The sequence below is a fragment of the Lipophrys pholis genome, assembly GCF_963383615.2.
Source record: "Lipophrys pholis genome assembly, chromosome: 5".
NCBI lineage: Eukaryota > Metazoa > Chordata > Actinopteri > Blenniiformes > Blenniidae > Lipophrys > Lipophrys pholis.
In genome coordinates this window covers 24,050,183-24,071,388 of record NC_137628.1, presented here as the reverse complement: position 1 = coordinate 24,071,388, position 21,206 = coordinate 24,050,183, and the positions used below count along the sequence as shown (strand labels likewise).

Genomic DNA, 21,206 nt, shown 5'->3' with positions numbered 1-21,206 from the left:
CAGGCTGGGAGGAGGAGGAGGAAGAGGAGGAGGAGAGAGGAAAAGAAAAAGACAAGCACTAATCTCTGCTCAGTGTTTGCCGGTAGAAGTGGCTGGTCTGTTTCACTCTCCTTCTTTTGCCTGGGATATCTGGGAATATGTTTGTGGAGGATTTAAATGGAGCTTTTTCAGGTTGAAAAGATTCCCAGCAGAGGGAAAAGTCCTGGAGCAGACTGAGGAGAGGAGGAGGAGGAGGAGGAGGAGGAGGAGGAGGGAGGGAGCTGTTTCCCCCCTCATCTCTGCCTCTGCAGGCCTTTCTTCAGTGGCAGAATGGGGGCTGGAGCTATGACCATCTGTGTGAGTACAAGTCTGAGTTGGTGTTTTAAAGACAGCCCATTCAGCCTGTGATTAAAGGCTGAGGAATGTGTTTCTCCGGGTTTAGTCCTCAAACTGCTTTACGATGTTGGATGTCTAACTTTGATTTACTTAGTGAAAACATGTTTTCTCTTTGAGTGATTGAATCATATTAAATAAAAGTTTGTTTAGTAAACACATTTCCTTGACAGGCCTCACTTTAAATAACCTTACTTTAGAATAACTTTGCACAAACAACATGACTTTTCCTCTAAATTCGTAACTTTACTAAAGACAATAACTTTTTCTTGAAAACATCTTTTATGGGTTTTATCCAGTTCAGTGTTGAAGTTTCCTGGATCCAGCTGACTATGAGCAAAGGATACCTACTTTACCTCGCTTTACTTCACGTAAAACTTTTTTATCATAAAGACCTGACTTTCCCTTTAAGTTACTAACTTCACTTTTACTGAGTAATAACATTTAAAACATCCATCTATATTCTTCACCACTTTATTCAACTTGGGTTGAAGGGTGCTGTATTCAATCCCCAGCTGTCAAGAGGGAAATATGTACATACTTTTCTAAAAGTAGCTCACTTTTTTTTTTTTTTAACCAGAGTGAAACCTGGCTCCTCAACACACTTTCCCCTGGAAGTCATTCACTTTATTTAATCTCAGTTGAAACCAGCTAAAAAAACTGTTAATCTGTCATCCTTTAACAGTGTGAGAGAGAAACCGACTGTAACTTCCTGTACTCACCCTGTTTTCTGTCATATTTTCCAAAGAGTTGATGAGGTAAATAGAGAAATTTTCGCTTTATGTCTTTAAAAACTTTAAACGTCTTTAAGATCCCGACCGTCATGTGTTGTGAAAACCTCCTTGTCTGCAGCGGTAGTTTGGTCGAGCTGTGCAGCTGCTGATGTGTTGCCGGTTGAGCTTTTGCTCCCAACTCCTTCAATGACCACCCACATAGTGAGAGAGAGGCTGAGATCGGGGGAGGAGGGGAGAGAGGGTGAGAGAGGGTGAGAGAGGGTGAGAGAGGACACATGCTGGGGCTTGCTGTTTCCTTCATGCACCAACTTAAAATCAGGCCAGATACGTTGTACGTTCATGCTCAATACGTTCCCAAAGCAGACATGCCCGTTCACCTTAAATGCGTTTGTTAACTGTGTTCCCCACCACAGGTTTCTGTCATAGTTTGACACAGTTTCTTAGAACGACACATGAATCATATGAGGAATAGATGGTCGCTCAGATCTTTATGGTTTCACAGTCACTGTTAGAAACTGTTAAAAGTGGAAGAAGGTTCACCCGGTGAATTGCACAGCGGACAGCTCTGGTAGGGAACAGAGACTATTCACTGCTGGAGTTCACATGGGGCATGAAGCAGTTCATATTGCCAATAGATAAGATTTCCCAAAAGCACTTTTAATTCTACTGAGGTGAGAATTCAGAGCAATTAGTCTTTTATATGTTCAGTTCACTTTTACACCAAAGCGGCGATGAAATCAGTGGTACTGTCACAGAGTTGGTCCTGGTCATTTTGCTCCAGCTCATCTTCTCTTTGTCTTTGGGCAGAGGCAGGGTTCACTCTGAACACACACACACACACACACACACACACACACACACACAGCCAACAGTTTGAGGACAGTGGGAGGAAAATGAAGGACTGGAGAAAACCCACACACCCACAGGGAGAACATGGAAACTCCACAACCCACGATCGTACTGGTTTTGGGTCTTGGTGTGAGGCGAGAGGTCTAACCACTTCACCACTGTGCAGCCTTCTCGTTGCCATCCTTGTTGCATGTTTGACATCGCATTGTCTTTCAGCAAGATGCCATGTTTAAATTACCACTGTGGACTGGAAATGGGAATTACTTATTCAAGCCCGGATTCAAAAAAGTCCACACAGTCGGGCAGTGGCCGGTGCTCTCGACTCACAGCGAGAAAACCCCCGGTTTGATACCAGCTGGGGCCTTCCTGTGTGGACTGTGGGCCTGTTTTCCCATTGTGTTTGTGTCCATACGACCAATTTCAATTAACTTAACTACTGGGAACTTTTTCATTTAGCTTCTCTTTGTGAGCATCGCCACAAAGAAAACAGCTGCATATTTTGTAGTATTTTCATTGTGTGCATTTCTGGATCAACTGCAAACTTTATTCACTGACAAGGATTTCTCCAAATATTCCCAAGCATGTGTATTTAGAATCATGCATGGAAATCCTGAGCATCCAATAATGAACTCCATCTTTGTTCCCGATTCTTAAAATCATTTTATAGTTTTAATTACTGTATTATATATATATATATATTTATTTATTTTTTACGCATTGCTTTGATGACAGACTTTGCTCTTACTGTTAAAGCTGCTAATTACTTTTCCATCTTGATTGAGGTTGTGTGTGCGTGTGTGTGTGTGTGTGTGTGTGTGTGTGTGTGTGTGTGTGTGTGTGTGTGTGTGTGTGTGTGTGTGTGTGTGTGTGTGTGTGTGTGTGTGTGCGCACGCACGCATGGTACTACAGACAGATTTAATGGACATCTGTTCAGTTCAGCATATCACAGTGAGTAGTAGCTCAGACCAGCTTAGCTCTTTAACACCTGCAGCAGTACTACGATAGGAGGCCATTCTGAAAGGTTTAGCTATTTGTACACAACCTTGCAGTTTCACCACCAATGCACCACTTTGAAATATACTGTTTAAACTGTGCAAATCATTCTTTCAACAACCTCAGCATTTCTTCTGCCTCTCTACCCACATGTGAAGTTTTGACTAATATCTATTGTACAGAACAACCTCCTCGTGGCTGATGTGATAATATCGCTCTTATAGTACAGGGTATGACTACTGGTTTAGTCATTTAAATGCTGGCAGTCAAGCAGCTCTCCAAACATTAAGCATTGAATAAAAACTTCAGCGCATTAATTTGCTTTGTCACATTCCCCAGGATGCACTTATCACTCAGCCTGAAACGAAAAGCTTCTAAGATGCTGCAGCGAGTGTGAATGCATGCTGTATTAACGCTGCCGGAGCATCTGCCGCGATAAAGATCTTGCCTCCTTAGCCTTGCAGGACCATCTGTGAGGTTGGTTTTAGTCGGCTGATTCTCTCTGAACAACTGTTCACGAGGAGAACAAAGTCACAGGGGGAAAAGCATCACACTGCAGTTAAATGAGTATTTACCTGCTCTGTGTGACGACGCCTCGTTCAGCTGTTTGTGTAGGGAGCACTCAGTGTTTGCTCTCAGAGAGCAAGAGAGAGAGTGGTACTGATATGAGGAGACGGGGAACATGTGGCCTGTGTTTGTTTTGGTGAGTTATCAGGTGACAATGATAGAGGGTGTATCAGCACATTGTCCTCAGCTGAGCAATTAAAGCACTGAATGGGAATACAGCCATTCAGAGTTACTTTTTCGTCAATCTTTCCCCTCCTTTGAGCACATTTTCAGTTTAAAAATTGTTTTTTTTTTTTTCCATCACTTCGAAATCAGTGCAATAGCTATCCAGCAGGAATTACATAGCAAAAAAATGGGCTTATAAAATATGTTGTTTGGGTTATTTTCTTCCATATTTAAAGAAAGTAGAGTGAGCTCCTTTGCAGCTGGCTGCCACACTGTGATTCATCCACTATTGCAACAGTAATCAAATAGAATCGTGTTGAGATGTTGGTTAAACATGTGGTAGTGTTGAGTATTGTGATCACCAAATATGGTGATCACAATTACAATTATACTTATTGCAAGAAATATCTTGCAATAAGTAACTCCAACTAACAATACTCTTTCTCTTCTTGGACCCAATTTTTTTTTACCAGAATTGACAACTTTATGTAATTTGCATGAATGTAGTATTATGTAGTAATATTGCAGTTCAGTCACCACTAAGAGACTTTAATAGTTTGAGACGAAAAATTTACTCAACCCAAAGAATTGCTGATTTATCTACTGTATAAAAATACATTATACAACATCAATGGAGGACTAGTGACTTATTCATTGTGCACAAAGCCTTTTGCCTAAACTGGGCTCAATTTAGCTTTAAGTCTGTACAACCCAAACTATGATAAAACAAGTGTAGAGGATGGACGAACTTGGATTCTGCTAAATTCCCATGACGATAGGGGGCATTACATTCACTCACAATATTTTCTGATAAAGGTCTTAACGCTGAACTGCTGTGGGAAATGAGTTTTTGCTTATAGAGCAACCTATGGATAGTTCACTCATTCATTGTTAAAAATGATTTTATTTATCTGGTTTTCCTGTTCAACTATAATTATAATTATATAATTATACAAGCTATTATTTATGACTGACCTTTTACTACCATTATTCAAACTGATATACTGGCAGCTTTACTTATAGGCATTAATATGTCTATTTGTGCAGGCGTGCGCGTGTGTTACTCTGCCATTGCCTTTAACTAAAGGTGTTGCATAGTAACCTCATATTTGTCGTGGCAACACACAGCCGGCCATCCCTCCCTTTTCTCCTCCTCTCAGCTCTCGGCACACACTGTCCTCTAACAACATGGCCCTGAACTCCGCTGGGTGCCTCTCACCAGATCCACACACACCTCAGTCACTGGAGTGAGTTAGTTTTCCTCTACCATGGACGCCTCAGTGGCGTCTGACCGCTCTGCCCGCCGTGTCGCTGTCAGAGGCTGACTGCTGCTCTCTGCTCCTCTTGCAGCACAACAAGACAGCAGTGCAGGTGAAAGAGGACATGAAGAAGATGGTCCAGATTCCCATCCTGAGACCCAGAACGGTGGCGGCAGAGCACACCAAGCTGTTCGGAGTGTCCCTGTTTGAGCTGCGGGAGCAGGGCCTGCTGGAGGAGGGAGTGCCTCTGGTGGTACGGAGGATGGTCGAGCATCTCCGCAAGCATGGTGAGAGACAAGCTGGGTTATTTATTTTAAGGAGAATAAAACAGAAGCGAAAGGGCTAATCAGTGTCGGTAAGAGTTCATACAAATGTTTCTTTAAGGACCCGCGGGGCATATTTTTCTAAACTCGAACAGTTTTTACTGTTCCTTCCTATCTTAAAGCATTGCTTTCAGGTGCATTGACTTCATAACTGAACTTTCCATCCGTCAATGGAATGGAAATGGTAGGATTGACTGAACTGTTCACCACAAAGAAAACCCAGAGATACAAACAATCATACAATTCAATTCAACTTTATTTACATAGCACCACATACAACACAGTCATTCCTGATTCTGAGTTCTGAGCATAATACACCAGTAAATATTTGTCTATATTTTACAGGAATAGGGGAATGAATGTCGAGGGAAATATATTATAATAATAAACATGATTCACCAGAAAAGAAATGATCTATTCGTCCATTGAGTATTAAAATACATGTGTCAATGTATACTTGGCTTTCCACACTGCTGTACTTCTACACATCCTAGTACCACAATACAGTGAAAAATCATCTCATGAATTGTAGTTCTCAACAGTACATATCAAGAAAATCAGTATCATAAGTAAGAATAGTCAAATTCTGAACTTTCTGCAAATCTACACATGAATACAAACTCAGAAACAGAAGAAAAAAAAACCTCAAATACCAATAGCCTCACTGTGGAGATCCATTGAATCCATTGATAGCCTTTTAACTAGGCTGTCAAGAAACTTTGGACAAATGTCTATACAGTGTTGATGTTCATTGACATTTTTCAAATACTCTGTATTGCTCTATGAAAAGGTCAAAAATGTTCCTGCACATTGATAGACTGATGACTCTTCATCTGTTTTGCTCTGGACTATGGTGACCTACTTTCTGCACTTCTCTAGTTCTTCTCTGTGGCCACTAGGTGGCAGTAAAAGAAAGAGGAACATATTCATCATCATGACCACTGAGGTTACAAGCGTTTTAGATTAATTTTCAAAATTTGATAATGAATGTGCTTAACATTGGAGGCCGTGACACTGGTGAGACTTTTGATGAGTCTGAATGTAACTCCATATCTGACAGTAAGAATTCTGCCAGTAAAGAAAAGAAGAGCCAATCCGTAGATTTATTGTGCAGCCTTCATCGTGATAATTAAGCCACCGTCAAGTGGTTAACCCACTAGGATATTACCACTGACTGAACAGTACTTTTTGTGTCCTTTCTCACAGCGCTGCATCAGGAGGGCCTGTTCAGAGTGAATGGGAATGTCCGTGCCGTGGACACCCTGAGACAGCGGCTGGAGTCCGGGGAGGACGTGGATCTTCTGTCTCAGTCTGACTCGTGTACCGTGGCCAGCTTACTCAAACTGTATCTCCGAGCTCTGCCAGACGGTCTGGTCACTTCCACAGTCCAGCAGGCCTTGATAGAGCACTATCAAGGTAAAGCGTTGCGCTGTGTGAAAAAATAAAATACCACAGAGTTTAATGTTTACAGATTAGAAATGTCTCTTAATTTCTGTTAATGGCTTACAGTATAGTTGCCACATACACCAGTAGTTCCCAACCCCCCGCCTCCCAGGGTTGCTCTGGATTTTAGAAAGTGTCTCATCATGGTTTTCTTTGACATGTGTGACCCCGCCCTCCACCCCCCCACCCCACCCCCCTGCCCCTCTGAGATCACTGACCCAAGAAGGTCACAGGCTTCAGGTGAGGAATCAGAGCTGCACACTCAGGAAGAAAATATATAGGTTACCTTTACAATGATTTACTAGACACCTCGTGTGTATGTTTTAGAATGGACAGCTTATCTCTCACATGACCTTTGCGTGGGTACACTCAAAATGTACAAGCACAGTGTCCCAGTTATTCAATTCATTTTCATATTTTCCGAATACGTACTGAAGCAGAGCGCTGATCACGTCTACCTCAGTGTCCGTTTATTCACTGCCCGTTCTTCAGAAGCAGCTGGAAAATATCCAACTGCAGTTTACAACAGGAGCCTTTATATTCAATTTTATTCTTTCCGCCTATTTAATCAGTGTTTAGTGGTTTTAGTGATTTCTGTCATTTGTGCTTCTTTTTTTCCGGCTTTTCTCGTGGTTTAAGTGTTTGTTTTTTTAACCAATTTAGCAGTTTTTTTGTGATTTCAGCTGTTTTATCCATTTTCGTAGTTTAAGCAGTACTTTTGCCATTTTGGCTCTTTAAGGTTTTTGTTGTTTTTTGCTATTTTTATCAATTTTAGCTACTTCAGCCATATTTTTGTTATTTTAGCTTTCACCATTTTAACCATTTTAGTTTGATCACTTTTATTGCTCTTTTTCGCCAGGAGATAAAAGTCCTCTTGATTTATAGTTAATGTGCTTTTTAAAGAGTGTTTATTTCTATATAATTTTGTTAAAGCTTTCATGGATCAACACCAGATGTGCTGAAGATCCACTCTGGGTCCAAAGCCGCAGGTTCTGACCTGCTGACCTTTGACCTAGAATACTCACATGCCCGGTAAACGGTTCATGGCCGCTCAAGCACAGTGACTATTAGGACGATGACTCTGACTGGCATGATGAGCAAATCTATCTTTAGGTGATGAATTTACTATCGGCAGTGCAATCATCTTCCCTATGCAGGAAACATAACGGCCCTGCTGTGCATGTGAGAGAAAGCATGTGTGAGGAGTGATGGACTTTATATTTCTGGCTTTAATCGGGGTGAGCATGACTCCCAAAGTGAGTTATTTTGCAGGTGGAGCTCAGCTCTCCTCCATCTCCGGCCTTAGTCTCTGATGGGAGAGGAGTGAACATTTTTGGCTGCGGGTTTCGTTTTGCCTTCACAGACACCATAAATATCGACCTGATTTTCTGTGCGCCTGCAGCCAAATGTTGCATTAGGAAAACTGTGCTGGCTATAACAACTGAATGAATTATAATTTATTTTTTTTAGTGTACTGAGTGAAATAGTATTTGGCAAATGTTGTAGTTGATTCGAATGACGAATGAACAGCTGCAGATTAATTTTCTCTCGTGATCAGCAGCTGATAACAGAAAGACCAGTCACATGAAAAAACACCAAAAAACTCAAGTACCTTTTTGTGAAGAGTTCCTGCATTAACATAATTAACAATCACTTAAAAATGGCTTTGGATGACATGAAAATGATCTGTATCCAGCTTCCCATTAAGAGGGATGAAGGCTTTTTAGCTTTTTCTGTTAATTTGTTTACTAAAATTATGTAATTTGTTAAATAATTGACTGAATTCCTCACAGCTATTTATCAGCTGGTGATATTGAGATTTATTCAACTATTTTGAAAGAGAAATTAGTTTTTCCCGAGCTTTTTTTTTTTAATTAAGCTTTCTGAATGTGAAATTATTATTATTATTTTTTTTAACGTTTTTTATCAAGTCTTGACCTTGAGTGAGGTGGACCTGGGATCCAAAAGCTGGTCAGCAACAAACAAGTTAATCCACAAGCCGTGTTTTACGGAAACACAGAAAATGAACTTCCAGAGCCAGACAAACTTTCAGGAAGGTACAGAGAGACATGCAACAAGCGTTTCTCATCAGAACAAAACTTGTGATAATGTTCTCATATATAAAGATATCTTAAACCCCCACCGCCAGTTGCAGTTTAATCTATTGTGTCCCGTCTCCCCCTGTACACATTAAGACATGCATACCTGCATTCATGCACGCACACTCCCGCAGACGCACATGCTCCCAACGTGTGCGTCACTCAGTCATTTGGGATCAGTAGTCATATCCGTTTATCCACCACTGACCTAATTATGGATCCCAAGTAATAGCATCAACATTGTTTTCAGGCTCCCTGCTTTAATGCTCTCGTATTACTACACAACGTATCCCAAGATTAGACGTATGTAAAGGAAAGATGATGATATTACCTACTATAGAAATAAGTTTCAATGTGTTTCTGTTAATGGATGTGTTATATTTTGTGAATTGCTCTTTGTGGAATGAAAAAAAAAAAATCCTTATAACCTGAATTCTGCAGCCTGAATCCAAACGTCTCCTGTGGCTTTGCCCTCTCCTGCTGCTGTGTGTGTCTGTAGAGTGCGGTGATGAAGGCTCCTGGTTGGACCTGAGAGATTTGCTCCAGCAGCTTCCAGACGTCCACCACAGCCTCCTCCGTTACCTCTGCCACTTCCTCACACTCGTGGAGAGCAACCGCGGCGACAACCGCATGACTGCCCTCAACCTCGCCACTGTGTTTGGACCCAGTGTCTTCCAGTGAGTTTATTATTCATGTTTTTGGGGACGCGATGTGTTTACATAATCAAATCAATTCCCAATAAATCAGTTCATTTCTTTTGTTTTTTTTCCTAAAGGCAACGTCACTAATGTTTTCATGCACCTTTTCTGGTTTTGCAGGGGTTTTTTTGTGTTCAGTAGCTTCACTGTGATCTCGACCTTAGATGGTTTTCCAGCCTTTAAGTAGTGAAGTGAGGCGGCGCGACTCGGGCAGGAACATTTGTTATTCAGTCTATTTTTGCTTGGTGAGTCAGATACTCAATATTAGTCTCATATATCAGAGCATGAAGATCTATCAGGTCTTGATGTACGATTTAAAACAACTTTCAGGGAGTGTTTCAGCTTTTTCTCAAACAGTGTATGTTATTGTGAGACTTTAATAAGTTTCCTTAAGTCCTCTATTTTAGATTACAGGCTGCGATCAGTTTTTTAATATGAGCTTTGAAACCTGGCTTTTGATTTTGTGCGCACAGATCTTCACCTCCATGAGAATGTTGGTCACCACCTGACAAATAGCAAACCACCTTAAGGCTATTCCGTATCCACTGGAAAAGCCTTAACATAAAAAATAAATAGATTTTATATATTGATTGGAAACTATTTGTATAAACAAATACTGTTAGATGTTAAAACTATGTAGTCAGGATGTATTGCTCCAGAACTCAAAGGTATTGACATATATTTAATCAGTGTTTTGCTGGAAGCAGCAGATTAAGCTTTGATTAAAAGATGGATGGCCCAAAGCTGCCGTGAATAATTGGACGGATTTTGGGAAAATAGGGGCCAATTTGTCAAATGTCAAATGAGAAAGGAAGGGGGAATCCATAGAGTGTATGTTTATTTAAGAAGATTCAACTTAATGTGTGGAATGCTACAAAAAGAAAATATATGTACGTTTTTTTTTTTTTTTTCTTTAGTGCAGAATGAAAGAAAGACATATTGACCAGTAGGTGGTGCTGCAGCTCGTTCACTTAGAACATCATGACGTGAAATTAAACTTGCTTTACTACAGAGTGTTAAATCTTTTTTTTTTTCATGTTAAAGTGGCAAGTTTCGACTGACCCGTCACAGCTGGAGTGATGTTTTATTTCATCCAGAGTTCAGAATTAAAGGTTTTATCACGATTTTTTGGAGGAGGTGATTAATTTTTGAACAAATTAAAATGGAAAAGTGAAAGTACGTAGTAATAATAATTGATTATGATTTTTTAGGCATGGTGATGATAATGAAGATAATAATTATTGGAATTATTATTACCACAATTAGGTTAATATTAATGATAATAATAAAAAGTATTACATTAAATAATAATTATTGATAATAATGCAAGGCAAAGGCAGATTTATACAGAGAGCACCATTCAGACACAAGGCAATTCATAGCGCTTTGCAAAGAAATAAAAGAACATTATTTGGTATCGCCACTTTTTAAATCAACTTTGAATTGAGCCTTCTTTGCATTCATGTCCTGCTGTGTATTGAGTCCTCTTTATTATTATCTTCTGAAAGAAAGTTATTTTCTCCTGTCGGTGTGTTTGGGATCTTTCATCCACTTTGAAGCGACACTATGATATTCAGACTTCTACAGTCTGGGGCTTCATTCACCTCAATGCTGCCGCTGAGCGGTGTGTCTGTACTCAGTGTGTTCTGTTTCTTGATGGGCTCATTGGGGAGTCCGTCTTTTAAAAGAAAAAAAAACAAGCTTATACATTTCTCGACCTGTGACTGCACTGTTCTGGCCGACAACAGGTGGGCACCTCCCGGCAGGCCGCTGAGTTTCACCTGTGGAATCCAGCGTGTGATGATAGAGACTGTACCGGATACTGTTTCATTCTGTACAATGTGTTCTCTGCATTGCTCTGTGTGTGTGTGTGTGTGTGTGTGTGTGTGTGTGTGTGTGTGTGTGTGTGTGTGTGTGTGTGTGTGTGTGTTGGTGCAAGTGGTCCCGTTATATAATTAGACCTACAGTCCGGCCTGCGGCTCGGTGTGTATCTCACACAGCTGTTCAGCAGCATCAGATTCATCAGAGAAGATGGATTTAGGTCAATGAGCTGACTTTTAATTTTAGCGTCACGGTCACGTTTAAATCTTCCTGCTCCTGTGGAGTCGATCTGCATCCATGTAACCTGTTGCTTTGTCTGCTGGTGTGATTTTGTTTTTGCTTCTTCTTCCTGCTCTTCTCTCTTTTCCAGTGTGGCTCCTACTTTTGAAGCTATTAAAGACCAAAGCATCTGCAACAAGATCATGGTCAAGCTCATCCAGAACTACAGTGTTGTCTTTGAGGCCGACGCAGACGGAGATGCTGAAAACTGCACAGAGGAACAGTCGACCGTTCCCCTCGTCAAGGTGTTGTACGCTCGCCGGAGCACCAGATGCTCGTGTTTATATTAAATAGTGAGTGTTGGTGGTCAGTACAGTGAAATTCAGCGGGTAAGAAAGCGTACACTGCGTCACATGTTGTGCCCATGCACATGAAATATCATAAGATTCCCGCTGGCCTGTGACCTCATCCTCTGCCCATCCCCTGGAAGAACTGATTGTTTATAAACACAAGCTTACATAAGACGAGCTAAAATTGATCCAAGTATCGATCTTATATCGCAGCCGCACAGGACGGACGCCTCCGCAGGTGTCTGCTTTGAGTCTCCGGTTGTTGATTTTTTTATTCCACCGCCTCTTTGACGGTTGATGTCTTCATTGATTAGCTGGTTTGTCTGGTCTGCTGCTTTTCCCTTGCAGCTCGCAAGAGCAGCACAACATGTACCGAGCACAACAGATTTAATTGAAATGTTCCTACATGGCGGCTCCGATTACAGTATTTCTTCGAGTACTGTAACTCGTGCTTGATGGCGAGAATTGTGTTCAGCTCGTGGGGGTCTCTCTGCGTGGAGTTTGTATGATCTCAGTCTGCACGTGTGGACTTTAGGCCCGGACTCTGGTTTCCTCTCGCAGTTCACAAACACGCATTTCAGCTTTGAATTGTTCATAGGTGGGAAAGTGAGCACGTGTGGATGTCCCTCTCTCTGTATTTGCCCTGTGATCAGCCCCTGCTGCCCCCCACAACCCTAAGTTATGGCAGACCAAGTGGTCTAGAATCTAAAGTCTAGATGACGGACGGGTGGATCATTGATCGAGCAACAAAAACACAGTTTTCCAAATATAGCAAGATCTTAGTTCAACATTCCAAGAGCTTACAAACACAGTTCAGTTTGTTTTTTTAAATAAAAAAAGATTGATTTGTCATAAAAAAGTGAAATCTTCACATAAGAAATCACTATCGAGAGCGGAAACAGCTGGTTTTTGGTTGACATTGCTCAGTCTTCCACTAAATAAAATCCAGGTTTGCAATGTTAGAAATGACTGTGTTGTATGTGGTGCTATATAACTAAGGTTGAATTGAAATGAATTGAATTGAACATATATTGATGATTTAAATTGTTCATCCTCCTAAAAAATCTAATTCAGATGAGATTCATGTCTATAAAAGAGGCAGGTGTGTCTTTGCTGGTAGAACAGGTCGTCTTCCAATCCTCAGGTTGCCAGTTCAGGCTTTCATTTCTCCTGATAGTGTCAACGTGTCTTTGGGCAAGACGCTGAACCTCAAATCTCTCCTGATGCTCGTTCTCTTGAGTCTAATGCTTCTCGCTAGTTCCATGACGATATGGCTGTCCTTGGGAGATATAATATGTGTATCAGAACTGGACAGCCGATTAAAAAATTGAAATGAGACAAATACTGACAGAAAAACAGCGACAGCGTAAAAGTCATTGCCACGTTGTGATCGTTTTAAAGCTTGTCGGAATTTCCACGTTTTTCCACCACTGTCTGTGGCCCTCAACAACAAGCTGAGTGCTGATTGCTGAGTGTTGCTGGTTGTGTGAAACGTGACTTTGGCTGGTTGGTGACCAGGACGTAAACGTGCGAGCACCCTGGTGGGTTGAGCCTTCAACCGCCTCTGGCAGGCTCCCTCTCCCACTATTTTTAACACTTTTAAAAAGTCTGGTGCTCATGTGATTCTGTGACTACCATGCGTAAAAATAAACGACAAAACAGTGAACATGTTAATTGTTTCACCTCAAAACGCGCTCGCCTGAATGAAATTAATTTTTCGTAACAATTTTTAGAAGCTGCAAAGATTTTGATTTGATTTAGTGTTTAAAAAAAACCAAGTTTGCTGTGCTGTGAAAGCCTGTGGGGGCACTGCCACGTGAGATCCCAGTGACCTACAAAAAACCTCCCAGTCAAAAAAGATTGTCTTACACACAAACATGCACACATATGCAAAAAACACTAATGCACATGTACACATGTCCTGTGGCGGCCCCCCCCCCCGGTGCCTCCTGACCTCGCTTGTAACGCTTTTAAATGAAGCGCATATGATCGCTGGCGTAGCCTTTAGCGTCACTCATTAAGTGCAGACGTGTGGGACGAGTGCTGGTGTTTACACGCGTTTATGAGGACGCAGTCCTGTCAGAAACCGTTTGATCAGTTGCGTTGTTGAAGGCTCTCAAAAGTAGAAAATTAAAAGCACAACGCACACATAATTGTAAAAGGATATTTCGCAGCTATCGCCTGAATCCCGCTCCTGTCACCATCGAGCAGGAGAGCAAGGCTTCATGACCTCAGTTAAACATGATATTACTGTTTTAGATAAAACCTGGACTTTAAATGTGACCCTGTCCTTTGTCTTCTTCTTGGTCTCAGGAGACGCACGTGAGCGATTCAGACACAAAGATGTGTCCCGGTCGCCTCGATGCGCAGACATCGACGCCGGCTCCCAGGATGGAGGTGCGTGCTGAGGCTTCTAGTAACAAGTCCCCATTTCTGTGTCGTCGATGCTGCGCAGAATACCTGCTCATAAAGCTTTTGTCTGAGTGTGACTGCGGTGAAACGCACTGTTGTTGTTCGGTGCCTGACATTCCCAGGTCAAACTCTCATGAACCCTTCAAATTCCCTTTCATAGTCCTTTCTAACACCAACCATGTGATCTGTGTGACGTGATCGTGCTTATATGGGAATGTTTTGGAAAATCTGTTTTTCTAACACCGGTGCTGTTTCTGTGTGGGTTTTCCGTAAGCTTTAAAGATGTTATCAGTGTCAGCTGACTTGTGGCTGCAGGAGAGTGTTTCTCAGGTCGCTCAGTACGAACATATGATGACCTTTTTTTTTTTATATAGTTTGCAGCTGCTGACATGTATTCCTTCACTGTGGCACACATTTCTCAGTCACTTACTTTTTCTAGTGTAATGACTTACTTGAACTTCGTTTTTAGATTCAATTTCTTTTACAATCAAATTAAAAGCTTCACGTTTATACAGAGTCTGAGCAAATTGATTAAAAAAAATATATAAATTCCCACAATTGATCATATGCCCCCCCCCCATTCCAAATCAACCCAACATCCAGCCTGTGACATGACCTTGTGAGGGTACAATGGCAGTCTTTAGGTAAAAGTCACGACTCTTCTTTATTTATCCACTATAGGCCACTCAATTTTAGCAATATAGCAAGTTCAGCAAAAAAAAATAAATTATTGAAAATCATAGGTTAACTGCACCTTTGCAGTAATTATGACTGTTAAAAGGTTATCATGCTATATCACTGCAACACTTATACACTTAAAGAACAGCCTTATAACTGTACTTGTACATTCAACCACTTATTTGAATTGAATCAAAGTGACGCCGAAGCGCCGTCCTTCCCGTTCTCCCTCTGCCCCCCGGAGCAGTGGACTTGTTTCAATACCCATATAGTCGCTCTGACTTATCGATTGCTTCTGTGCCGTCATAAACGATGACTCTGACCCTCCCTTTGAAATATCGGTGGCTGTACTATGCTACCAATCATTGCTCTCATTGGGCCAACTCCTCCGTTTACGACGTGACAAATGACACGCTTCCTAAAGCTACATGAAAAATGTTATTGTTTCACATTCATCACCCTCTTAATGTCACGTTTGTCTCTCTCTGTTTCTGAAGAGTGCAAATTCATCTGGAAGAGCAAAGCTTCTGAATGAGCCCCCCACAAACACCCCCAAGGCAAAGACAAAGAAAAAGAAGGTAAAAGAAAATATCAATTTGTTGCTTCGCTCTGATTAATTGATTAGAGTCAGTTTATTGCCTCTTTGCCGTACTTCAGTTTGTCCAATCAACGCTCACTCTTTTGCTCGGGTGCTGATTACGCCGAGGTCATCCCTCAGAGAGACTCTGGTGCCCGTGGCCTCACTGCGCGGTCACATGTCGTGATTCAATAAAGGCAATCTGCAACAGGATACAACGAGAGAGACGCAGAGAGAGACGCAGAGAGAGAGAGAGAGAGAGAGAGAGAGAGAGAGAGAGAGAGAGAGAGAGAGAGAGAGAGAGAGAGAGAGAGAGAGAGGTCTATAGTCTAACTGACGCACTGTGCTGCTGCAGATGAACTCTGTCACAGAAACCGGCATCAAGCCATTGATCTGGAGACCAATAAAGCCTGGAAATTTCCTGTTTGTGCACGTGTTTTTAGAAACTATCCTCTAGAAACATCCATTTAAATCAATTTAAAATTAATTTGCAAAAGTAAATTTTGTTAATTTTGGAACTGGTTCTCTAATGCCATGAAGCGCAGAAGTAGCAGCATAAGTTTATATATAACGTCAATTGGACACATACGATGATTAGTTTTGGCTCAATTACACTGCAAGTATCCTGCTAGGGTTAAACAATTGCGTTGTTTCTCTAAACGTGTCACCCATATTAAGATTGGTGCCGCTCCGGAGATAAAGCAAAGTGCTGACTGATGGCGAGATAAAGACAGGAAGATAAATGTCTGCAAGCGAAAGCTGTTTTGCAATCTGCAAGAGTCAGTAAAGAATATTTCGATCCACGTGCTGGCAGGATAGAGACAATGCTAGAAAGCTTTTTTTTTTTTAAAGAATGCGAGGAATTATGGATGTATTAAAGTATATCCACAATAGACTGTATGCAAAAAAAAATCATTATATTTATATTTTCATGAAGTGGTACCAATAAATTTCCAGCCAATTAACCAGATTGATAACAGGTCAGTTAGATGAATGGGTATGAAAAGACTTGGGGGAAAAACACTGAGCAGGAGTAAAAAGGTCCATAATGGATCCTGGTTATCTGAGGATCTTCAGCCGGCGCTGCATTAGGAGCTGCTATGATTCTCTACTGGAAACCACTGCATTGTTTTTTTTCACTGTGCAATTCTCAAGTTCAGGTTTATCCTGTTGTGATGGAGAGACCTCGATATATTCTGAAAAAATAGTTTCTGCCTGTTTTTCCAAGACAACTTCAACGTTCAACATGTGGCAGTTCTTCACTGTTACTGCTTGAACAATTACAAAATCCCATCCGTCCATACACAAAACTGTAAGTTCAGACTGAAAAATACAAAGACTGCTGCTTTCGTCCTTGGCCCAGTGGCGGAGAAAAGCTTGTGTTACAAATGTGTGACATACTGATGACTCTTGTCTGTGACTGGATGGTCACCCTGCAGAAGTCATATTATATGACGCTGTATGTTCTGGGCTGAGTGTGCGGATGAGAGGCAACATGGAAGGAATAGAAGGGTTAAAGCTGTATCGTGCAGAAAAAGGGACAAATGTCAGTGTCTTCTCTGTGACAAAGCACGACACATATGAAACCAAACAGACTGAAATCAGAAAGCTGAATCGAAAGTCGAAACCCTGAAGAGAATGTTGCTCTTTGTGTGCATGAGTAAGTACAGTATGTTCGGCGGTGACTCTAAAATTGGCCATCGGTGTAAATGTGTTTGTGCCACTGATGCGTCTCTCCGCGTTAGCCCTGCCATGAACCCTGATGGATGCAAACCGGGGACGCCACGTCCTGCTGACTAAAGAGGAGACCAACCATCTGTCTTGTTATCCGCGCACAGTTCAAAAGTCAGCTTGTGACGGTATGGCGTTTTACATTAGTGTTTATTGCGTGGGAAGCTCAAACATCTGGAATGTCACCGTCAATGCCGAACAGTACATTGAGGTTTAAGAACACATCTGCTCCCGTCTAAACATGGTCTCTCTGTCTCTCCCGTCTCTGTCTCTCCTTCATATTATGCAAATCCCGCAAATCTCACATACTTTTGGGTGATTTCAGTCATTTTAATGGAAAGCTCTCTATTTGTTAAAAAAAAAAAAAAAAAGCAACTAAAGTTGTAAGAAAATTGTAATAGGGTGACAAAACTATAATTTCAACCCAATTCTTCCTATGCCACTCATTTTATTTCAAACTTTCAAGTATATCTCCTCCGTTTTAAGCCGCCTTTGGACTAACAGCTTTACAACTTTGCCTGGTATTGTTTGATACTACAAAAAAGTGACCAAAACACGTCATTTCTATACATCCAGAGGAAATCCTCAGAGAAGCCAGAATGAAAGTATTATATACGTCTTTCTTGGAAATTGTCTGGATGTCTTTTCTGGACGTCATATGGACGTCAGTATTTGGCTTCGGAGCCAGAATGCGGTTGTCAGTCTATCACAGGACACACACAGACAACCACCGAGGGGGAAATTTAGCATCACCAATTAACCTCACATGCATGTTTTGGGAATGTGGGAGGAAACCGAAGTTACCTACACACACACGGGGAGAACATGCATAGACATAGAAAGAAAGACCTTGAACCTGCGACCTTCTCGCTGTGAGGCGAGAGTGCTGACCACTGTGCCGACCAAATCTCCTTCAAGATGCAAATCCTGCAAATTAAATCATTATATATTCATTATGTAGATGCGATATAATACAAGGACAGTCATCAAGTCATGCTGTAGATTTTGAACTCTGAAAGAGACAATTGACAAAAAAACAAGTGCTAATTAATCATTTATTGATGTACATAGTTGTATTCTAGAAATCAAAAGTTATCAAAGTGGCGAGTTTCACCGTGTCGGCTTCAAAAGCAAAACAAAATGGTCATAACTCAGACATTGTGCAATCTGAATTAAACTTCACATGCTGTCTCATCTTGGCCGTTTTAATGACAAACCAATAATTATACAGGCAGTTGGACTTGACAGACATCCGGCTTGTGACCAGTCTCTTTGAATTGATTCTGGGTGTTTTAATTTCTTTGTGTCATTGTCAACTAGTTCTGGTTGTAAAATAGACGTCCAGATTACGGCCGGGACTTGACATCCGCTTGTGTTGGACGTCTATAGACGTTGCTGGCTCAGTGGGTAGCGCCAGTGTGTTGAAGGGGAATGTTTGAAATCTGTTGAAATACTGAATTGAACTCGGTAGTCATGCTGCTGGTTTGATTGGACAGATTCCTTTTGTTTTTCTAACGTAAATTCATCAAAAGATCCATCCTCACTGTGTTTCGTTGTTTTGAAATATTTATAATTACTCACACAATAAGACTCAACACAGTTCTGACATCAGTCCTCAATAACATTGAAGACAAAAACAAAATATTATTACAATGTCGTATTTCTTGAGCAAATTTTACACCGGGAGTCAGTCGTGTTATTAGTCTATAAACTACACGGTATCATTACTGGCCTCAGGTCACGTCTCCTGATAAGAGATTTATTAAACGTGCCGCAGCTGCCATCAATAACAAGACCGTGAAGTCCGACCTGTTAAACACACAGAAACACATAAATAATATAATAAATGTTGCTTTAATGTTGTTTCCTTGTCATTGAATCAACATGAGTTTTGTAAGAGACTTTTCTTTTTAAATTAGCAAAGCAAAAATACAACAAAGTGAAATATTAAGGTCGAAATGGTTTTGTTTTTAAATTTTTTCTCGTTTTTGGGAGATTTGAGTTCCAAACTTTTAAATTATAAAATAACCCATTATTCAGTGACCAGGTTGTATCCCCACTGTGGTCTGTGGGGCCGAGCTGTCCTCCCTGTTGGTTTTAATGATGTATTCAGTTTGATGTTTCAAGACTGAAGCCAGAAACAGATGGCGGCAGACCTGTAGCAACTGTCCAAACTGACCTGGTGAATACAGCAGGTATATAGAGAACAGTGAACAACTGACAGTCCCATTTTCAAAATTGATGTATCATTTTGTTGTCATTCAAGGTTTTCATCTCATAAACCAAAAAGAAAGAATTAAAACAAATGAGCAATGCACAACACACATTACTTCTTTAACAGCACACACAAACAAGATGACACCGACGTCTCCGCAAGTCCTTTTCTACTGAACTGACGCCCCCATTCATCGTCCTCTTTTCTTCCCCTGTAGTTTTTTGTTTTTTTTTGTAGATGCTAAATTTAGGTGAATCAATCACAAATCTCCGAGGGGCACAATCGTTACCAGGTCCAGCTAAGGAAAGTCTGAGTGCATTTAATTATGTTCCCAAAGATTCGCCCATTAAGTGCATCGGTGACTGAGTGTATAAATGGAGGCAGCGTCCATAGATTTCAAGCCAGCCCCATTAGGTTAAACTGCAAATGGAAAAGCTCGCCTGATAATTGGTGTGAAGGCCAAAAAAAAAAAGGGGGAAACCTTTTACTTCAGCTGCCGTTTATCTACAGACAAACGGCTTTTAGTGCTGGATGTTTCTGACCATTATCGATACTTAAGCTGCTGCAGTCGGACCCATTTGGTTCTGTGGTTCAACAGCGATAGCCCACTGTTCAGTCTCCATCTGTACTAAGAGAGAGCTCTTTGACACATTCCTCAACTTTTCGCTCACGTTTCCCTGGTCGTGACTTCGTAAAAATGCAGAAGGGAACTTTTCACAATGTGGCTGTAATTAGGTTAAGGTTCTTTTCCTACACCTCGGTGGGCGGCTCACGCTGTTTGTACCCACTCAGGGTCAGTACGGTAAGACAAAACACTCTATCCTTCCAGTTTTATCAGGTTGTTTTTGTTTTTTCTACTGCACCCTCCTCCCCTCTTCTGCTGCTTGCTGCCTCACCTCAGAATATTCTCAAATGCATAGTTTATTGTAACCTGAGCAAAGGTTGAAGGCTCTAGTTTCTGTGTGTGTGTGTGTGTGTGTGTGTGTGTGTGTTGCGTGAGCTCAATGGATGTATGGTTTACCTCTCCTGGTATATCGTGTTTCACATCGCGAGACTCGACCCACTTTTGTTTTCTGTTTTTACAGGTGAGGAAAGGGAAGCGAGACGGTGTGACTCAACTCGTCCCTCAGCCCACCGTCTCCACCAGGTTGCCCCATGCAAGCGATCTGTCCATCCCCATCTTTTTGCCCCTGACCTCGGCGCGGAGGAGCCCCAGCCTGGAGGTCATGGCGACGACCCATCACCGGGACCTCTCGGACCGTGGCGATGTGGAGGGCCTCGGCAGGTCAGTGTGTAGCCACTGCATGCTCTTTGACCCCCCCCGCGAGTCCAGAAAAACAAACGAATACAAACCACACCAGCAAATGTTTTATGCGTGAGCTGATTGATTTGTTTATTTACAGCCGCTTCGTGTGCATTTGGTGCTTAAAATAGCCACGCCTGTAGTTTTATGGCTTTATCAGGATCACATCCTTATCTGTAAGCAGGATACTTTATGACTGGTATAAAAAAAAAATATTAAATTTAAAAAAAAACCTGTAGTCATAGAACAGTAAAAACTTGACTCAGTGTAAAAACAAGAGGGTTATTTCTGTTTTTCTTTGCGGAGGATGTTGAAATGGGACTCTATCATCGCTAAATGGGTTATGATCACTGTTTGCGTAGGTGATATGCTGCCAGCTGAGGGTAAAGGGGAAGAAT

General features: G+C 41.4%; 1 protein-coding gene across 1 annotated transcript; it reads left to right on the top strand.

The window, feature by feature from the left end:
- Positions 1 to 71: 71 nt before the first annotated feature.
- Positions 72 to 20,939, top strand: LOC308109837 (protein FAM13A-like; the record flags this gene model as incomplete). Its single annotated transcript, XM_080463644.1, has 8 exons — positions 72 to 336; positions 5,031 to 5,226; positions 6,469 to 6,678; positions 9,304 to 9,481; positions 11,694 to 11,847; positions 14,206 to 14,289; positions 20,591 to 20,790; positions 20,909 to 20,939. The coding sequence occupies exons 1-8, from the start codon at positions 310 to 312 to the stop codon at positions 20,937 to 20,939; spliced, it is 1,080 nt and encodes a 359-aa protein (XP_080319770.1). The 5' UTR covers positions 72 to 309.
- Positions 20,940 to 21,206: the final 267 nt, after the last annotated feature.